Source organism: Rhinopithecus roxellana, chromosome 8, assembly GCF_007565055.1.
Source record: "Rhinopithecus roxellana isolate Shanxi Qingling chromosome 8, ASM756505v1, whole genome shotgun sequence".
NCBI classification, from domain to species: Eukaryota; Metazoa; Chordata; class Mammalia; order Primates; family Cercopithecidae; genus Rhinopithecus; species Rhinopithecus roxellana.
Genome location: NC_044556.1, coordinates 15,496,471 through 15,512,054, shown reverse-complemented (window position 1 = coordinate 15,512,054; position 15,584 = coordinate 15,496,471). Strand labels below are relative to the sequence as shown.

General features: G+C 53.7%; 1 protein-coding gene across 6 annotated transcripts; it reads left to right on the top strand.

Moving 5' to 3' along the window:
* The first annotated feature begins 1,298 nt into the window (after positions 1-1,298).
* S1PR5 (sphingosine-1-phosphate receptor 5) lies at positions 1,299-6,816 on the top strand. 6 transcript variants are annotated; one of them, XM_030936766.1, is made up of 5 exons: positions 1,299-1,723; positions 2,068-2,149; positions 2,268-2,514; positions 3,120-3,204; positions 4,733-6,816. In XM_030936766.1, exon 5 carries the CDS (start codon positions 4,751-4,753, stop codon positions 5,945-5,947), a length of 1,197 nt encoding a protein of 398 aa, XP_030792626.1. In that variant the 5' UTR covers positions 1,299-1,723; positions 2,068-2,149; positions 2,268-2,514; positions 3,120-3,204; positions 4,733-4,750; the 3' UTR covers positions 5,948-6,816. The 6 variants fall into 6 exon arrangements, with proteins under 6 accessions (XP_030792626.1, XP_030792629.1, XP_030792628.1 ...); XM_030936769.1 differs by lacking the exon at positions 2,068-2,149; XM_030936768.1 differs by lacking the exons at positions 2,068-2,149; positions 2,268-2,514.
* The last annotated feature ends 8,768 nt before the right edge of the window (positions 6,817-15,584 follow it).

Below are 15,584 nucleotides of genomic sequence, written 5' to 3'. Positions count from 1 at the left end.
GAAGCAGAGAGAGGCACAGAAGTAAAAGAAAGAGACGGATCAGGACCGCACATGGCCTTGTCTCTGTGGGGTCTTCACTGAGGACTTGATCACTTACTCTGAGAAACACAGGGAGCCACTGGAGGGTTTGGAGCAGGAGAGAAACGTGATCTGAGTTTTGGAGCAGGAGAGAAACGTGATCTGAGTTTTAAGAACGGTGGCCAGGATTGTGGACTGGCAGTTAGGGATGGGACTCCCAGTATCTGTTGAGATCCTGGAGCCTGAGTCCCCAAGGTCCCAACTCGTGGGAAGAAAGCACAGGGAGGCAGCGGGAGAGGCAGGTTGCTGCGCCCGGGACCCACAGCCGGAAGAGCCTCATTTTCGAGAGAGGTGAGATTGGCGCCTGGGAGGTGTGAAGCAGCCACCTCCCCACCCTGGGGTGCGGTTTCCCCTTTACAGAAGGAGGTCATTTATTGAGCACCTACTGGGTGCCAGGCACAGCCATGTTGGGAGATCTTCAGGGCTCATCCCAGTGGGCACTACTGGAGTTGACTTGGTTCACAGGACTGTGGCGAACCTGGCACCGAAGGGTGAACACCATCCCACCCTGCATGTCCCATTGGCTGTGTCTTTGAGCAGAGCAGGCAGGAAAGGTTCTGCCTACCCAGTGAACAGCGGGGGCGGGAGGGCTGGGACCCCCAAGGGGCTACATGGGGGCCTGACCTGGCCTGAGTGACCCCTGAGTTTCCTCCCACGAGGGCATCCCCGATCCACTCTTATTCTCAGCCTCTGGCTCATCTCTCTTGGGCCGCCCTCAACCCCCGCCCCCCCACCCCATGGCCAGTAGGGCCTGAAGCATCACGGGCAAAGGCACAGTCCTGGAGAAGGTCGCAGCAGCAGGACCTAGCCTCCCTTCCTGAATCTCAGGGTGGAAGAGCTGGGACCGTCTGGAAGCTCCTGGGAAGTGGGGGTGGGGGCGTTTCGGGGCCAGCAGGACTGGTCCTTGGAGGAGCAGTGGCCTGGGAGAGGCGTGGGAGAGCACCACAAACAGCAACAAAGAGACACGCAGAGACAAAGAGACACGCAGACGAGAGACTCTGAGATCCTCCTGAGAGAGATACAGAGGAAGTGAGGGAGACACTCATTCATTATCTGGGCATGGTGGCAAGCGACTGGAGTCCCAGCAGCTATGTTCAGCCGGCTGCGATGGGAGGATGGCTTGAGATGGGAGGATGGCTTGAGCCGGGGAGGTCGAGACTGCAGTGAGTTATGATGATGCCACTGCACTACACTCTGGGCGACAGAGCAAGATCTTGTCTCAAAAAAAAAAAAGAAAAAAAATTCTTACGCTGGTGGGGTTTACTGTCTGATAAGGACACAGCCCAGAAACACCATTAATGAGTAAATCACTTTGTCGTCAGCGGTAAGAGTGGGAAAGAATCGGTCGGGGGAACACGGAATCCAGGGGGTGGGGCGAGACAGACCCTCCTTATCTGAGGAGCGGCAAGTTCCCATCACAATCCTGCCCGCGCCTGCCCCACCCCCACTCGCCCTGAGCCGAGGGCGGGAGCGGGAAATTGGGAGGGGCCTGTGCCCGGGAGCAGCGGGGACCTATCTGCTGGTGGAAGAGGACTCAGGCTAAGGTGGCCCCCACTGAAGACTCCTGCTAAGCAACCCACTGAAGACCCCTCCGAACCATCGACGGGACGTCCTTGGCGTGCAGCCCAGGGAGCTCAGTTCAAAGGTGGGTGGGCAATGGGGAGGCCGCAGTACCCGGACACCCAGGACAGAGGAGGCCCCTCTGCTGGGGAGAAGAGGCTCAGGCTGCGACCGCCCTGCTGCAGAACCCTCCTTTCCCGCCTCTCCGTGTCCTCCCACCGTGATGGAGCGTCCCTGGGAGGACAGCCCAGGCCCGGAGGGGGCAGCTGAGGGCTCGCCTGTGCCAGTCGCCGCCGGGGCGCGCTCCGGTGCCGCGGCGAGTGGCACAGGCTGGCAGTCATGGGCTGAGCGCCCGGGCCCCAAGGGGAGGGGGCAACTCTTGGCGACCGCCGGCCCTTTGCTTCGCTGACCCGCCCTGTCGCCTGCCAGCTCCAGCCCTGCCCCCTGAGCGGCGTCCGCTCACTCGGCTCAAGGCAGCGCGACTGCGGGGGGCGCACGACCAGGGCTCAGAGTGAGTGGACGGCACTGGACCCTTGGGGGCCGTTGGGGGCGCGGGGCTGGGCCTGACCTGGAGAGGGTCGCCCTGGGGGCCACTTTCCCGGTCTAAAAAGGCGCATCACTCCTTTCAGGGAGTTCCTCGAACTTTTTCTGGAGGCCTCTGGGGAGAGGGAAGCTGGGAGCTCCCCAGCTGGGTGCAGAACCTGGGATACGGGGTGAAGGTGGCTGGAATCCCCTGGCTACGCGCTCCTGGCCGGACCCCTACAAGTTTCCATACTTCAGTCCTGCTGCCGGACATGCTGGGCCTATGGGGGTGGCCTACCCATCAGAGCATGTGTAACTGTCTCCCTGTATTTGGGCTCTCCACCTCAAGCATGGGTGAGCCAGCGACTTCCTGCCCGTCTATATTTGCCTGCCTTGATTGTGTGTGTGTGACTGAAGCTCTCTGGGATGTCAGCGTCCCTGCTTTGTGCAAAAGAGATCCATTCCCCTCCCCATGCCTTGGTTTTCTCATCGGGGCTTGCGTGGGGACTGTTTGTGGGTGGATGTTTGTGTGGGAGCATGGAAACCTTTGCGCCTGCTTGGACACGAAGCATTTCTTTTGAGCCTCACTTTTCTCATCTGTAAATTAGGACTAAAGGAAGTGGGGATTAATAAAGGCACAGAGGCAGGTGAGGAATGTTATTATAGTTTAATGACATGTGTGCCGCTCTGTAAGAGTCTGTCTGCCTCTTGTTGATCCTTTCTTCTGTCCGCAGGCTCTACCTTAGTAAAATGAGTGAATAGAATCAGGCTTTTTTTTTTTTTTCTTTTGAGACGGAGTTTCGCTCTTGTTGCCCAGGCTGGAGAACAGGGGTGCGATCATGGCTCATGGCAGCCTCGGCCTCCAAGGCTCAAGTGATCCTCCCACCTCAGTCTCTTGAGTAGCTGGGACTATAGGGGCATAACACCACACCTGGCTAATTTTTAAATTTTTTTTGTAGAGATGAAGTCTTGCCCAGGCTGGTGTCAAACTCCTGGGCTCAAGTGATCCTCCCACCTCGGCTTCCCAAAGTGCTGGGATTACAGGTGAAAGCCATTGTGCCTGGCCAAGGTGCAACTTTCTCATGGGGTTTTTGGGTGGATGAGGGGGTTCTGGCAGGAAAAAGCTTTGTGTGCAGTGAGACAAGAATGTGGAGTGTGGTGCACTGGGCCCCAGGCTAGTGTGAGTGGAGGTTGTGAAACTGTGGCCTGTGCCACTGGGTGGGAGACCCCGTATTTGTGTGACTGAATTTTGGTCGCTGTGTTTTTCTGCCTGTGTCGCTCTGTCCCTGTATGATGTATTTTTTAGTTTCCCTGATGGTGTGTGACTGTGTGTTTTGCCCTTGTAGTGTGTCGCTGTATTTGTGCATCTCTTTCTGTGTGTGTTGTGTTTGTGTGCATTCTGTGTGTCTCTGGAACTCCCTGCTTTTATGTGTGTGTTTGAGACAGGGTCTTGCTCTGTTGCCCTGGCTGGAGTACAGTAGCACAATCAACACTGACTGCAGCCTTGATCTCCCGGGCTGAAGTGATCCTCCCACCTCAGCTGAAACTCCTACTGAGTAGCTGGGATTACAGGCACACACCACCACGCCCGGCTAATTTTTGTATTTTTTTGTAGAAACAGGGTCCTCCTATGTTGTCCAGGCTAATCTCGAACTCCTGGGCCTCAGCCTCCCAAAGTGTTGGAATTACAGGAGTGAGCCACCACACGCAGCCGTGTGTGTGTGTGTGTGGATGGGGTGTGTGTGTTTTGAGACAGAGTCTTGCTCTGCCACCCAGGCTGGAGTGCAGTGGTGCGATCTCGGCTCACTGCAACCTCCGCCTCCTGGGTTCAAACGATTCTCCTGCCTCAGCCTCCCGAGTAGCTGGGACTACAGGCGCGTGCCACCACGCCTGGCTAATTTTTTGTGTTTTTACTAGAGACGGGGGGGGGGGGCGGTTTCACCGTGTTAGCCAGGATGGTCTCGATCTCCTGACCTCGTGAGCCACTGCCTCAGGCTGTGCGTGGCGGGGATTACAGGAGGGGATTACAGGCGTAAGCCACCGCACCCAGCCATGCATGTGTTATTTTTTTTTTTTTTTTTTTTTTTTTTTTTTTTTTTTTGAGACGGAGTCTCGCTCTGTCGCCCAGGCTGGAGTGCAGTGGCGCGATCTCGGCTCACTGCAAGCTCCGCCTCTCGGGTTCACGCCATTCTCCTGCCTCAGCCTCCAGAGTAGCTGGGACTACAGGCGCCCGCCACCGCGCCCGGCTAATTTTTTGTATTTTTAGTAGAGACGGGGTTTCACCATGGTCTCGATCTCCTGACCTTGTGATCCGCCCGTCTCGGCCTCCCAAAGTGCTGGGATTACAGGCGTGAGCCACCGCGCCCGGCCTGCATGTGTTATTAATATCCCTTTTTTTGGTATGTCACCTTGTGCCCTCGTTATATTATTTGTGTTTATGTCTGTCTCCACGGACACTATCCCTCCATCCTGAACTCCCCTTGGACCCCATGTGTGTGGGGTGACAGTCAGGGGATAGGGCCCCTTTCCTACGGCTTAGCCGGCCTGACACGGTATCCTGCCTCTCCAACAGCCTTAGGGCGCGCGGCCCATGGAGTCGGGGCTGCTGCGGCCGGCGCCGGTGAGCGAGGTCATCGTCCTGCATTACAACTACACCGGCAAGCTCCGCGGTGCGCGCTACCAGCCCGGTGCGGGCCTACGCGCCGACGCCGTGGTGTGCCTGGCGGTGTGCGCCTTCATCGTGCTAGAGAATCTGGCCGTGCTGTTGGTGCTCGGACGCCACCCGCGCTTCCACGCGCCCATGTTCCTGCTCCTGGGCAGCCTCACGTTGTCGGATCTGCTGGCAGGCGCCGCCTACGCCGCCAACATCCTACTGTCAGGGCCGCTCACGCTGCGACTGTCGCCCGCGCTCTGGTTCGCACGGGAGGGAGGCGTCTTCGTGGCACTCACCGCGTCGGTGCTGAGCCTCCTGGCCATCGCGCTGGAGCGCAGCCTCACCATGGCGCGCAGGGGGCCCGCGCCGGTCTCCAGTCGGGGGCGCACGATGGCGATGGCGGCCGCGGCCTGGGGCGTGTCGCTGCTCCTCGGGCTTCTGCCAGCGATGGGCTGGAACTGCCTGGGTCGCCTGGACGCCTGCTCCACTGTCCTGCCGCTGTACGCCAAGGCCTACGTGCTTTTCTGTGTGCTCGCCTTCGTGGGCATCCTGGCCGCCATCTGTGCGCTCTACGCGCGCATCTACTGCCAGGTGCGCGCCAACGCGCGGCGCCTACCGACGCGGCCCAGTACTGCAGGGACCACCTCGACCCGGGCGCGTCGCAAGCCGCGCTCGCTGGCCTTGCTGCGCACGCTCAGCGTGGTGCTCCTGGCCTTTGTGGCATGTTGGGGTCCGCTCTTCCTGCTGCTGTTACTTGACGTGGCGTGCCCGGCGCGCGCCTGTCCTGTACTCCTGCAGGCTGATCCCTTCCTGGGACTGGCCATGGCCAACTCACTTCTGAACCCCATCATCTACACGCTCACCAACCGCGACCTGCGCTACGCGATCCTGCGCCTCCTCTGCTGCGGCCGCCACTCCTGCGGCAGAGGCCTGGGTGGCTCCCAGAAGTCGGGAAGCGCGGCTGAGGCTTCCGGGGGCCTGCGCGACTGCCTGCCCCCGGGCCTGGATGGAAGCTTCAGCCGCTCGGAGCGCTCGTCGCCCCAGCACGACGGGCGGGACACCAGCGGCATCACAGGCAGCCCTGATGCACCAACAGCCGCCCGGACTCTGGTACCAGCACCGGCTGCAGACTGACATCCTTGGCCCACGACTGTTCTCCCAAGTTTTACACACTTGTTCTTTTTACGTAAAGGAATTTGTAGGAAATGCAGCTGAAGGTGCAGTCGGAAAAGATGCAGGGAAATGTATTTATGGAGCGACACCCCACAAAAGTGAACAAACAGAAAAAAATCTGTGTCCTCGTGGAATTGACGTTCTGCTTGGGATCACAGAAAAGAACTCGGTGATGAAATAATGGAGATGATTCCAGTGACACACGACAGAGATGGCAATGGTGGCCAGGGAAGGCCTCTCTGCAGAGCTAGTGACTTGTGATGTGAGCTGAGGCTTCTGTCCTGGGAAGACCAAAAGAAAAAGCATTTCAGGATGAGGGAATGGCATGCACAAAGGCGGTGAGGCTGAAATGTGCCCGTGTGTTCTAAGAAATGCAGGGATGCCCGTGTGCCGGGAGCAGGGATGGAAGGGGAGAATGGGAAGAGACAAGGAGCTGAAGGAGAAGTTCCGGAAGGACCTTGTGGGTGACATGGAGGACTTCACTGTTGCTCTGAGTAAGGTGGGAGCCATAGAAGGTTCTAAGCTGAGGAGGGACTTGCCCTGATTCAGATGATCACAGGCGTCTTGTGGCCTCCATCGGAGGGTGAAAGCCAGAGAAGGTGAAGGGGGGCTGCACTGAGCCATAGGAACAACGATGGAGATTCCAGTTAAGCCCAGACCCGGTGGATTCTAGATAGATTTTGGAGGCAGCAGACAGAATTACTGAGGAATTGAGTGTAAGAGTGGAATAAAGTTGTCAAGGACAATGCCAAGGGCAGGGTATCCCCACATTTGACTCTGGGAGACTCAGCCAAATCCTATGTGATAATAAAATTTCTTTTTTATTTTTCTTTTCTTTTCTTTTTTGAGTTGGGATCTTGTGCTCTGTCACCCAGGCTGGAGTTCCATGGGCACAATTATAGCTCACTGCAGCCTGGAACTCCTAGGATCAAGCCTGGAGTTCCTGCTTCAGCCTCCCTAGTAGATGGGACTACAGGAGTGCACCACCATGCCCAGTTAATAAAATTTCTTCAAACGCAGTGTCAGACCCTTCATTAAAAGAAATAATAATAATAGACTGGGTGCGGTGGCTCACACCTCTAATCCCAGCAGTTTGGGAGGCCGAGGTGGGCAGATCACTTGACGTTGGGAGTTTGAGACCAGCCTGGCCAATATGATGAAACCCCATCTCTACCAAAAATACAAAAATTAGCCAGGTGTGATGGCTCACGCCTATAATCCCAGCTACTTGGGAGGCTGAGGCAGGAGAATCCCTTGAACCTGGGAGGCGGAGGTTGCAATGAGCTACACTCCAACCTGGGCAACAAAGTGAGACTCGGTCTAAAAAAAAAAAAGATAACAAAATAAGGCCAGACACAGTGGCTTATGCCTGCAAATCCCAACACTTTGGGAGGATGAGGCAGGAGGATCAATTGAGGCTAGGAGTTTGAGACCAGCCTGGGCAACATAGTGAGACCCCATTTCTACAAAAATTAGGCAGTTGTGGTTACACATGCCTATAGTCACAGCTACTGGGGAGGCTGAAGAAGGAGGATTTCCAGAACCCAGGAGCTCAGGGCTGCAGTGAGCTATTTTTGCATCACTGCACTTCAGCCTGTGTGATGAAATCATGTCTTTTAGGTAAACATAAGAGGTTTGTTTGGTTTCTCTCTTTTTTTTTTTTTTTTTTTTTTTTTTTTGAGACAGAGTCTTGCTCTGTCACCCAGGCTGGAGTGCAGTGGCATGATCTCGGCTCACTGCAAGCTCCGCCTCCTGGGTTCACACCATTCTCCTGCCTCAGGCTCCTGAGTAGCTGGGACTACAGGTGCCCGCCACCACACCTGGCTAATTTTTTTTTTTGTATTTTTAGTAGAGACGGGTTTTTACAGTGTTAGCCGGGATGGTCTTGATCTCCTGACCTCGTGATCCACCCACCTCGGCCTCCCAAAGTGCTGGAATTACAGGCATGAGCCACTGCACACAGTCTTTTTTCTTTCTTTCTTTCTTTTTTTTTTTTTTGAGATGGAGTCTCACTTTGTCACCCAGGCTGGAGTGCAGTGCCACAATATTGGCTCACTACAACCTCCGACTCCTGGGTTCAAGAGATTCTCCTACCTCAGCCTCCTGAGTAGCTGGGATTACAGGCACCCGTCACCACACCCCGGCTAATTTTTGGTATTTTTAGTAGAGATGGGGTTTCACATATTGATCAGGCTGGTCTTAAATTCCTGACCTCATGATCTGCCCGCCTTAGCCTCCCAAAGTGTTGGGATTACAGGCATGAGCCACTGCGCCCGCCCGTTTCTTTGTTTCTTTTTGAGACAGGATCTTGCTCTGTCGCCCAGCCTGGAGTACACTGACATAATCACGGCTCATCTCCTGAGCTCAAGTGATCCTCTTGCCTCAACCCCTCACCCGAGTAGTTGGGGCTACTGGTGCACCACACCAAACATGTTTTGAATTTTTTTTGAGAGATGATTTCTCACCATGTTACCCAGGCTGGTCTCAAACTCCTGGGCTCAAGCAACCCGCCTTGGCCTCCTAAAGTGCTGGGATATAGGCTGGGCACGGTGACTCTCACCTGTAATCCCAGCACTTTGGGAGGCTGAGGCAGGCGGATCTCTAGAGGTCAGGAGCTGGAGACCAGCCTGGCCAACATGGTGAAACTCCGCGTCTACTAAAAAAAAAAAAAAAAAAAAAAAAAAAAAAAAAAAAATTAGCCAGGCATGGTGCTGCGCGCCTGTAGTCCCAGCTACTCGGGAGGCTGAGGAGGGAGAATCACTGGAACCCGGTAGGCTGGAGGTTGCAGTAAGTTGAGATCGCGCCGCTGCACTCCAGCCTGGGTAACAGAGCAAGACTCCGTCTCAGAAAACAAAACAACAAAATCGAAGCGCTGGGATACAGGTGTGAGCCTCCACACCCGGCCTAAAATAAGAGTTCATTTTGCCTGCTTAGTTCTCTGCATAGTTCTGGGACACACCTATTTTTCAGCCTTATAGCAACCTTGCAAGGTAGGTTTCCTAATCTGCATTAGACAGATGAGGAAATTCCAGGCAGGGAGTACCTTGTCTCAGTGTCTGAGCCAGGACATTAGCCTAAGCTTCAGGCCCCAGGAGAAACCGGCTTGGTATCTGACCCCTCCAGACGAGTCTGGCAAGGCCAGGCACAGTCCCTCCCACAGGGGTCTGCATTCGTGGCTGGAACGATGCCAGGGTGCCGTTTGTGCCCATAAAAGGCTCCAGACGTGCTGGCCCCGGGCCCGGGCATGTCCCCAGGCGCATTCTTGACCCCTGAAAGGCTGGATGGGCCCCGGGGCCGGGTTGGGGGGTGTCTGGCTTTGGGTTCAGACTGCAGCGCTCCACCTTCCGGGAAACCTTGGAACTGCAGGCAGCCACAAAAAAAGCGATGTTTTGGGGACAGCTACCCCAGACTGGGGGGACCCCGAGTCCCTGCTGGCCACGCTCAGAGTGCCCCTGGAGGCCACACGCACAGGAAACCAACCAGTTGGAACACAGGCACACTCTCTTATGAGTTTTCTTCAAAATTTAAAAAGCACCCAGTTCGGCCAGGCGCAGTGGGCTCATACCTGTAATCCCAGCACTTTGGGAGGCTGAGGCGGGCGGATCACCTGAGGTCAGGAATTTGAGACCAGTCTGGCCATCACGGGGAAACCCCGTCTCTACTTAAAATACAAAATTAGCCTGGCATGGTGGCGTGCACCCGTAATCCCAGCTACTAGGGAGGCTGAAGCAGGAGAATCCCTTGAACCCAGGAGGCAGAGGTGGCAGTGAGCCGAGATCATGCCATTGCTCTTCGGCCTGGGCAAAAAGAGGGAAACTCCATCCCCCCACAAAAAAAAAAAAAAAAAAAAAAAAAAAAAAAAAAAACACCCAGTTCCCCTTCCTTGTGGCGATCACGGTGGGACTCCTGGGGACCCTCCAGAGCTAGTCTGTGGATTCGCCTTGCCAAAATGAAATGTAAATACACCTCCTGTCTTTTTGCACAAATTTATCACTGTTCTGCACGTTGCTTTGTTGACTTAATAGTATGTCTTGGCTGGGCATGTTGGCTCACGCCTGTAATCCTAGCATTTTGGGGGGCTGAGGCAGGAGGATCTTTTGAGCCCAGCTGTTGGAGACGGGCCCACACAACATAGGGAGACTCAGTTTCTAGAAATGATTTAAAAATCATCCCGGTGAGCTGGGCATGGTGACTTATGCCTGTAATCCCAGCACTTTGGGAGGCCGAGGCGGGAGAATTACTTGAGGCCAGGAGTTAGAGACCAGCCTAGCCAACACAGTGAAACCCCATCTCTACTAAAAATGCAAAAAAAAAAAAAAAAAAAAAAGCCGGGTGTTGTGGCAGGTGCCTGTAATCCTAGTTACTCAAGAGACTGAGGCATGAGAATTGCTTGAACCTGGGAGGCAGAGGTTCCAGGGAGCTGAGATCATGCCACTGCACTCCAATCTGGGTAGCAGAGCGAGACTGTCTAAAAAAAAAAAAAAAAAAAAAATCACCCGGGCTGGCCGGGCGCGGTGGCTCAAGCCTGTAATCCCAGCACTTTGGGAGGCCGAGACGGGCGGATCACAAGGTCAGGAGATCGAGACCATCCTGGCTAATACGGTGAAACCCCGTCTCTACTAAAGAATACAAAAAACCAGCCGGGCGACGAGGCGGGCGCCTGTAGTCCCAGCTACTTGGGAGGCGGAGGCAGGAGAATGGCGTGAACCTGGGAGGCGGAGCTTGCAGTGAGCTGAGATCCGGCCACCGCACTCCAGCCTGGGCGACAGAGCCAGACTCCGTCTCAAAAAAAAAAAAAAAAAAAAAATCACCCGGGCATAGTGGCACATGCCTATGGTCCCAGACACTGGGGAGGCTGGAGTGGGAGGATCACCTGAGCCTGAGAGGTTGAGGCTGCAGTGAGCTATGATTGCACAACTGCACTCCAGCCTGGGTGATACCGCAAGACCTGTCAAAAAAAAAAAAAAAAAAGTATATCTTCTAAAATATTGCACACCCACACATTTTTTTGTTTGTTTTTTGAGATCGGGTCTTGCTGTGTTGCCCAGGCTGGAGTGCCTGGGCAACACAATTACGGCCCACTGCAGCCTCCACCTCTTGGGCTGAAGCAATACTCCTCCTGCCTCAGCCTCCTATGTAGTAGCTGGGACCACATGTCCCACACCACACCTGGCTCACAAACACAGAGCTCACAACCACAACACAGCTCACAACCACACACAGCTAATTTTTTTTTGAGGCTGATCTCAAACTCCTGAGCTCAAGTGATCCACCTGCCTCAGACTCCTAAGTACTGGGATTACAGATCTGAGCCACAGCACCTGGCAATACCCACACATTTTGTAACATCTTGCTTTTAGTCAGCTTAGACTGCATAACAAATATCATAGATGGGGTGGCTTAAGTTCCAGTAATTACTTTTGCATAGTTCTGGAGGGTAGGAAGTCCAATATCAGAATGCCAGCCTGGGGCCGGACACTGTGGCTCATCCCTGTAATCCCAGCACTTTGGGAGGTCCAGGCAGGTGGATCACCTGAGGTCAGGAGTTTGAGACCAGCCTGGCCAACATGGTGAAACACCTGTCTCTACCAAAAATACAAAAAAAAATTAGCTGGGTATGGTGGCAGGTGCCTGTAATCCCAGCTACTGGGGAGGCTAAGGCAGGAGAAACACTTGAACCCGGAAGGTGGAGGTTGCAGTGAGCTGAGATGGCGACATTGCACTCCAGCCTGGGTGACAGAGTGAGACTCGGTCTCAAAAAAAAAAAAAAAAAAAAAGGGCTGGGTGTCTTGGCTTATGCCTGTAATCCCAGCACATTGGGAGGCTGAAGCATGTGGATCACAAGGTCAGGAGTTCGAGATGAGCCTGACCAACATGGTGAAACCCTGATGCTACTAAAGATACAAAAAATTACCTGGGCGTGGCGGCGTACATATGTAATCCCAGCTACTTGGGAGGCTGGGGCAGGAGAATTGCTTGAACCTGGGAGGCAGAGGTTGCAGTGAGTGGAGATCGCACCACTGCACTCCAGCCTGGGTGACAGGGCAAGACATCGTCTCAAAAAAACAGAATGTCAGCATGGCTGTGTTCTAGCGAGGACTCTCTTCTGAGCTTGCAGACAGCCACTTTCTCACTGTGTTCCCACATGTTGGGGAAAGAAATGGGGAGCAGATTGGGCGAGGTAGCTCACGCCTGTAATCCCCAACACTTTGGGAGACCGAGGCAGGTGGATCAGCTGAGACCAAGAGTTCAAGACCAGCATGGCCAACATGTTGAAACCCCATCTCTACTAAAAATACAAAAATTATCTGGGTGCGATGGCACACATCTGTAATTCCAGCTACTCGGGAGGCTGGGGCAGGAGAATCGCTTGAACCCGGGAGGCAGAGGTTGCAGTGAGCGGGGAGATCGCACGACTGCACTCCAGCCTGTCTCAAGAAAAAGAGAAAAAGGAAAAAGAAAAGAAAGAGCACTCTCTAGTGTGGTCTTCCTATAAGGACACTAAGCCTATCATGAGGTTCCCACCTTCACGACCTCATCTAGACCTAATCACTTCCCAGAGGCCTCACCTCCAAATACCATCCCATTGAGGGTTAGGGCTACAACACACTAAAAGGGGGTGGGGGTGCATAATTCGGTCCATAGCACTTCTTTTTTTTTTTTTTTTTTTTGAGACAGAGTTTTGCTCTTGTTGCCCAGACTGGAGTGCAATGGCGTGATCTCGGCTCACCGCAACCTCCGCCTCCTGGTTCAAGTGATTCTCCTGCCTCAGCCTCCTGAGTAGCTGGGATTACAGGCATGCGCCACCATGCCTCACTAATTCTGTATTTTTAGTATAGATGAAGTTTCACCATGTTGGTCAGGCTGGTCTTCAACTCCTGACCTCAGGTGATCCGCTCTCCTCGGCCTCCCAAAGTGCTGGGATTACTGGCGTGAGCCACCGGGCCTGGCTGGTTTTTTACATTTGAAAAATGGAGGCCTGGTCAGGTACGGTGACTCATGCCTGTAATCCCAGCACTTTGCAGGGCCGAAGCAGGAGGATCACTTGAGCCCAGGAGTTTGAGACCAAACTGGGCAACATAGTGAGACACCATCTCTACAAAAAATAAAAAACTTTGCTAAGTGTGGTGGCATACACCTGTGGTCCCAGCTACTTGGGAGACTGAGGCAGGAGGATCGCTTGAGCCAGGAGTTCGAGGCTGCAATGAGCCGTGATTGCACTGCTGCATACCAGCCTGGGTGACAGCAAGACCCTGTTAAAAAAAAAAAAAAAGGCTGGGCGCGGTGGCTCACGCCTGTAATCCCAGCACTTTGGGAGGCTGAGGCGGGTGGATCACAAGGTCAGGAGATCAAGACCATCCTGGCTAACATGGTGAAACCCCATCTCTACTAAAAATACAAAAAAATTAGCTGGGCAAGGTGGCGGGCGCCTGTAGTCCCAGCTACTCCAGAGGATGAGGCAGGAGAATGGCGTCAACCCGGGAGGCGGAGCTTGCAGTGAGACGAGATCAGGCCACTGCACTCCAGCCTGGGCAACACAGCCAGACTCCGTCTCAAAAAAAAAAAAAAAAAAAGAGGTGGGGCAAGGTGGCTTACACCTGTAATCCCAGAACTCTGGGAGGCCAAGTAGGGAGGATCGCTTGAGCCCAGGAGTTCGAGATCAGCCTGGGCAACATGGTGAAGCCCCAGCTCTACAAAAGAAAGAAAAAAAAGCAGGGGAAAGAAAAAGTTAGCTGGGTGTGGTAGTAAGTGACTGTAGTCTCAGATACTTGGGAGGCTGGGGCAGCAGGATCACTTGAGCCCAGGAGGTCAAGGCTGAAGTGAGCTATGATTGTGCCACCGCACTCCAGCCTGGGTGACAGAGCAAGACCCTGTCTCAAAAAATAAATAAAATAAAAGAGGAGTCCGGGTGAGGTGGCTCACATTGGTAATCCCAGCACTTTGGGAAGCCGAAGCGGGCGAATCACGAGGTCAGGAGTTCAAGACTAGACTGACCAACATGGTGAAACGCTGTCCCTACTAAAAATACAAAAAATTAGCTGGGCGTGGTGGCTCAACCCTGTAATCCTAGCCGCTCGGGAGGCTGAGGTAGGAGAATCGCTTGAACCTGGGACTCGGAGGTTGCAGCAAGCTGAGATCGCACCACTGCACACCAGCCCGGGTGACAGTGTGATACTCCGTCTCAAAAAAAAAAAAAAAAAAAAAAAAAATCAAAAAAGAAAAAGAGAAAAGAAAAAATAGAAGATCTAGGTACATATCCATACAGTAAATGTGTTGCTCCTTTTAACTGGCTGCATAGTATTTCTTAGCAAGGAGGTGCCACCACTGATTAAGCCAGGACTCTACAGAGGGACATGTGAATGGGATCCAGTCCTTTTGCCATGATATGCATTATAATGCAATAAATGTGTGTGCACATGCTTCCTCCTGTATATGTGCGAATGCACCTTGGATAAATCTCTACAAGCACCTGGCTCACCGGACCTGTAGGTTTGATTTTGAGAGATATTAGAGAGGTTGTTTTCTGCAACGTGCCAGGAGGGTGCTGGTTACAACCTTGGCCGCTCAACGTCTTCACGGACTATCTGGGGCGCCCCCCTGAGGAGCTGTCTGGAACTGCAGCTACACGCAACTACACGCAACAAGGATTTCGGGTAGCGGGGTAACTCTAACATAGCCCTACACGTGAGTCCTTCCAGATCCTGAGCCAGGACGTTCAGTTTTTCAAATTCACCCTGGAGGCTCCAGGGACCTAGAGTTTCCATTTATTATTCACTTACATGGTGAAACCCCATCTATCTTTTTTTTTTTTTTTTCCATTTTGAGAGGGAGTCTCTCTCTGTTGTTCAGCCTGGAGTGCAATGGCAGGATTTCGGCTCACTGCAACCTCTGCCTACCCACCACCACACCCGGTTAATTTTTTGTATTTAGTAGAGATGGGGGGGGGGGTCTCACCATGTTGGTCAGGCTGGTCTCGAACTCCTGACCTCAGGTGATCTACCCGTCTTGGCCTACCAAAGTGCTGGGATTACAAGCATGAGCCACTGCACCTGGCCTCTCTATCTTTTTAAAGTAATGATAATTTAGATGACATTTAGATGAATTTTTTTTTCCTTTTTTTTTGAGACGGAGTCTCACTCTGTTGCCCAGGCTGGAGTGCGGTGGCACGATCTCTGCTCACTGTAACCTCTGCCTCCCGGGTTCAAGCAGTTATCTGCTTTAGCCTCCTGAGTAGCTGGGATTACAGGCGCCCGCCACCATGCCCTGCTATAAGATAAGACCAGGATGGTCTTGATCTCCTGATCTCGTGACCCACCCACCTCGGTCTCCCAAAATGCTGGGATTACAGGCGTGAGCCACCGCGCCCGGCCCCGCATTTAGTCTTAATGATAATCTGGTAGGTAGGTGCTATTATATTATTACCTTTTACAGAGAGGAAACTGAACCACAGAGAACTAAGTAAGCGCCCACTGGCACTGAACTGGCAAGAGGCAGATCCAGGGTTTGAACCCGCCCCCCAAAGACAGGTGCCACATGCCTCTTGATAGGAAGTAAATCAAAAATAAAGACAAGGAAGGCCGAGTGTGGTGGCTCACGC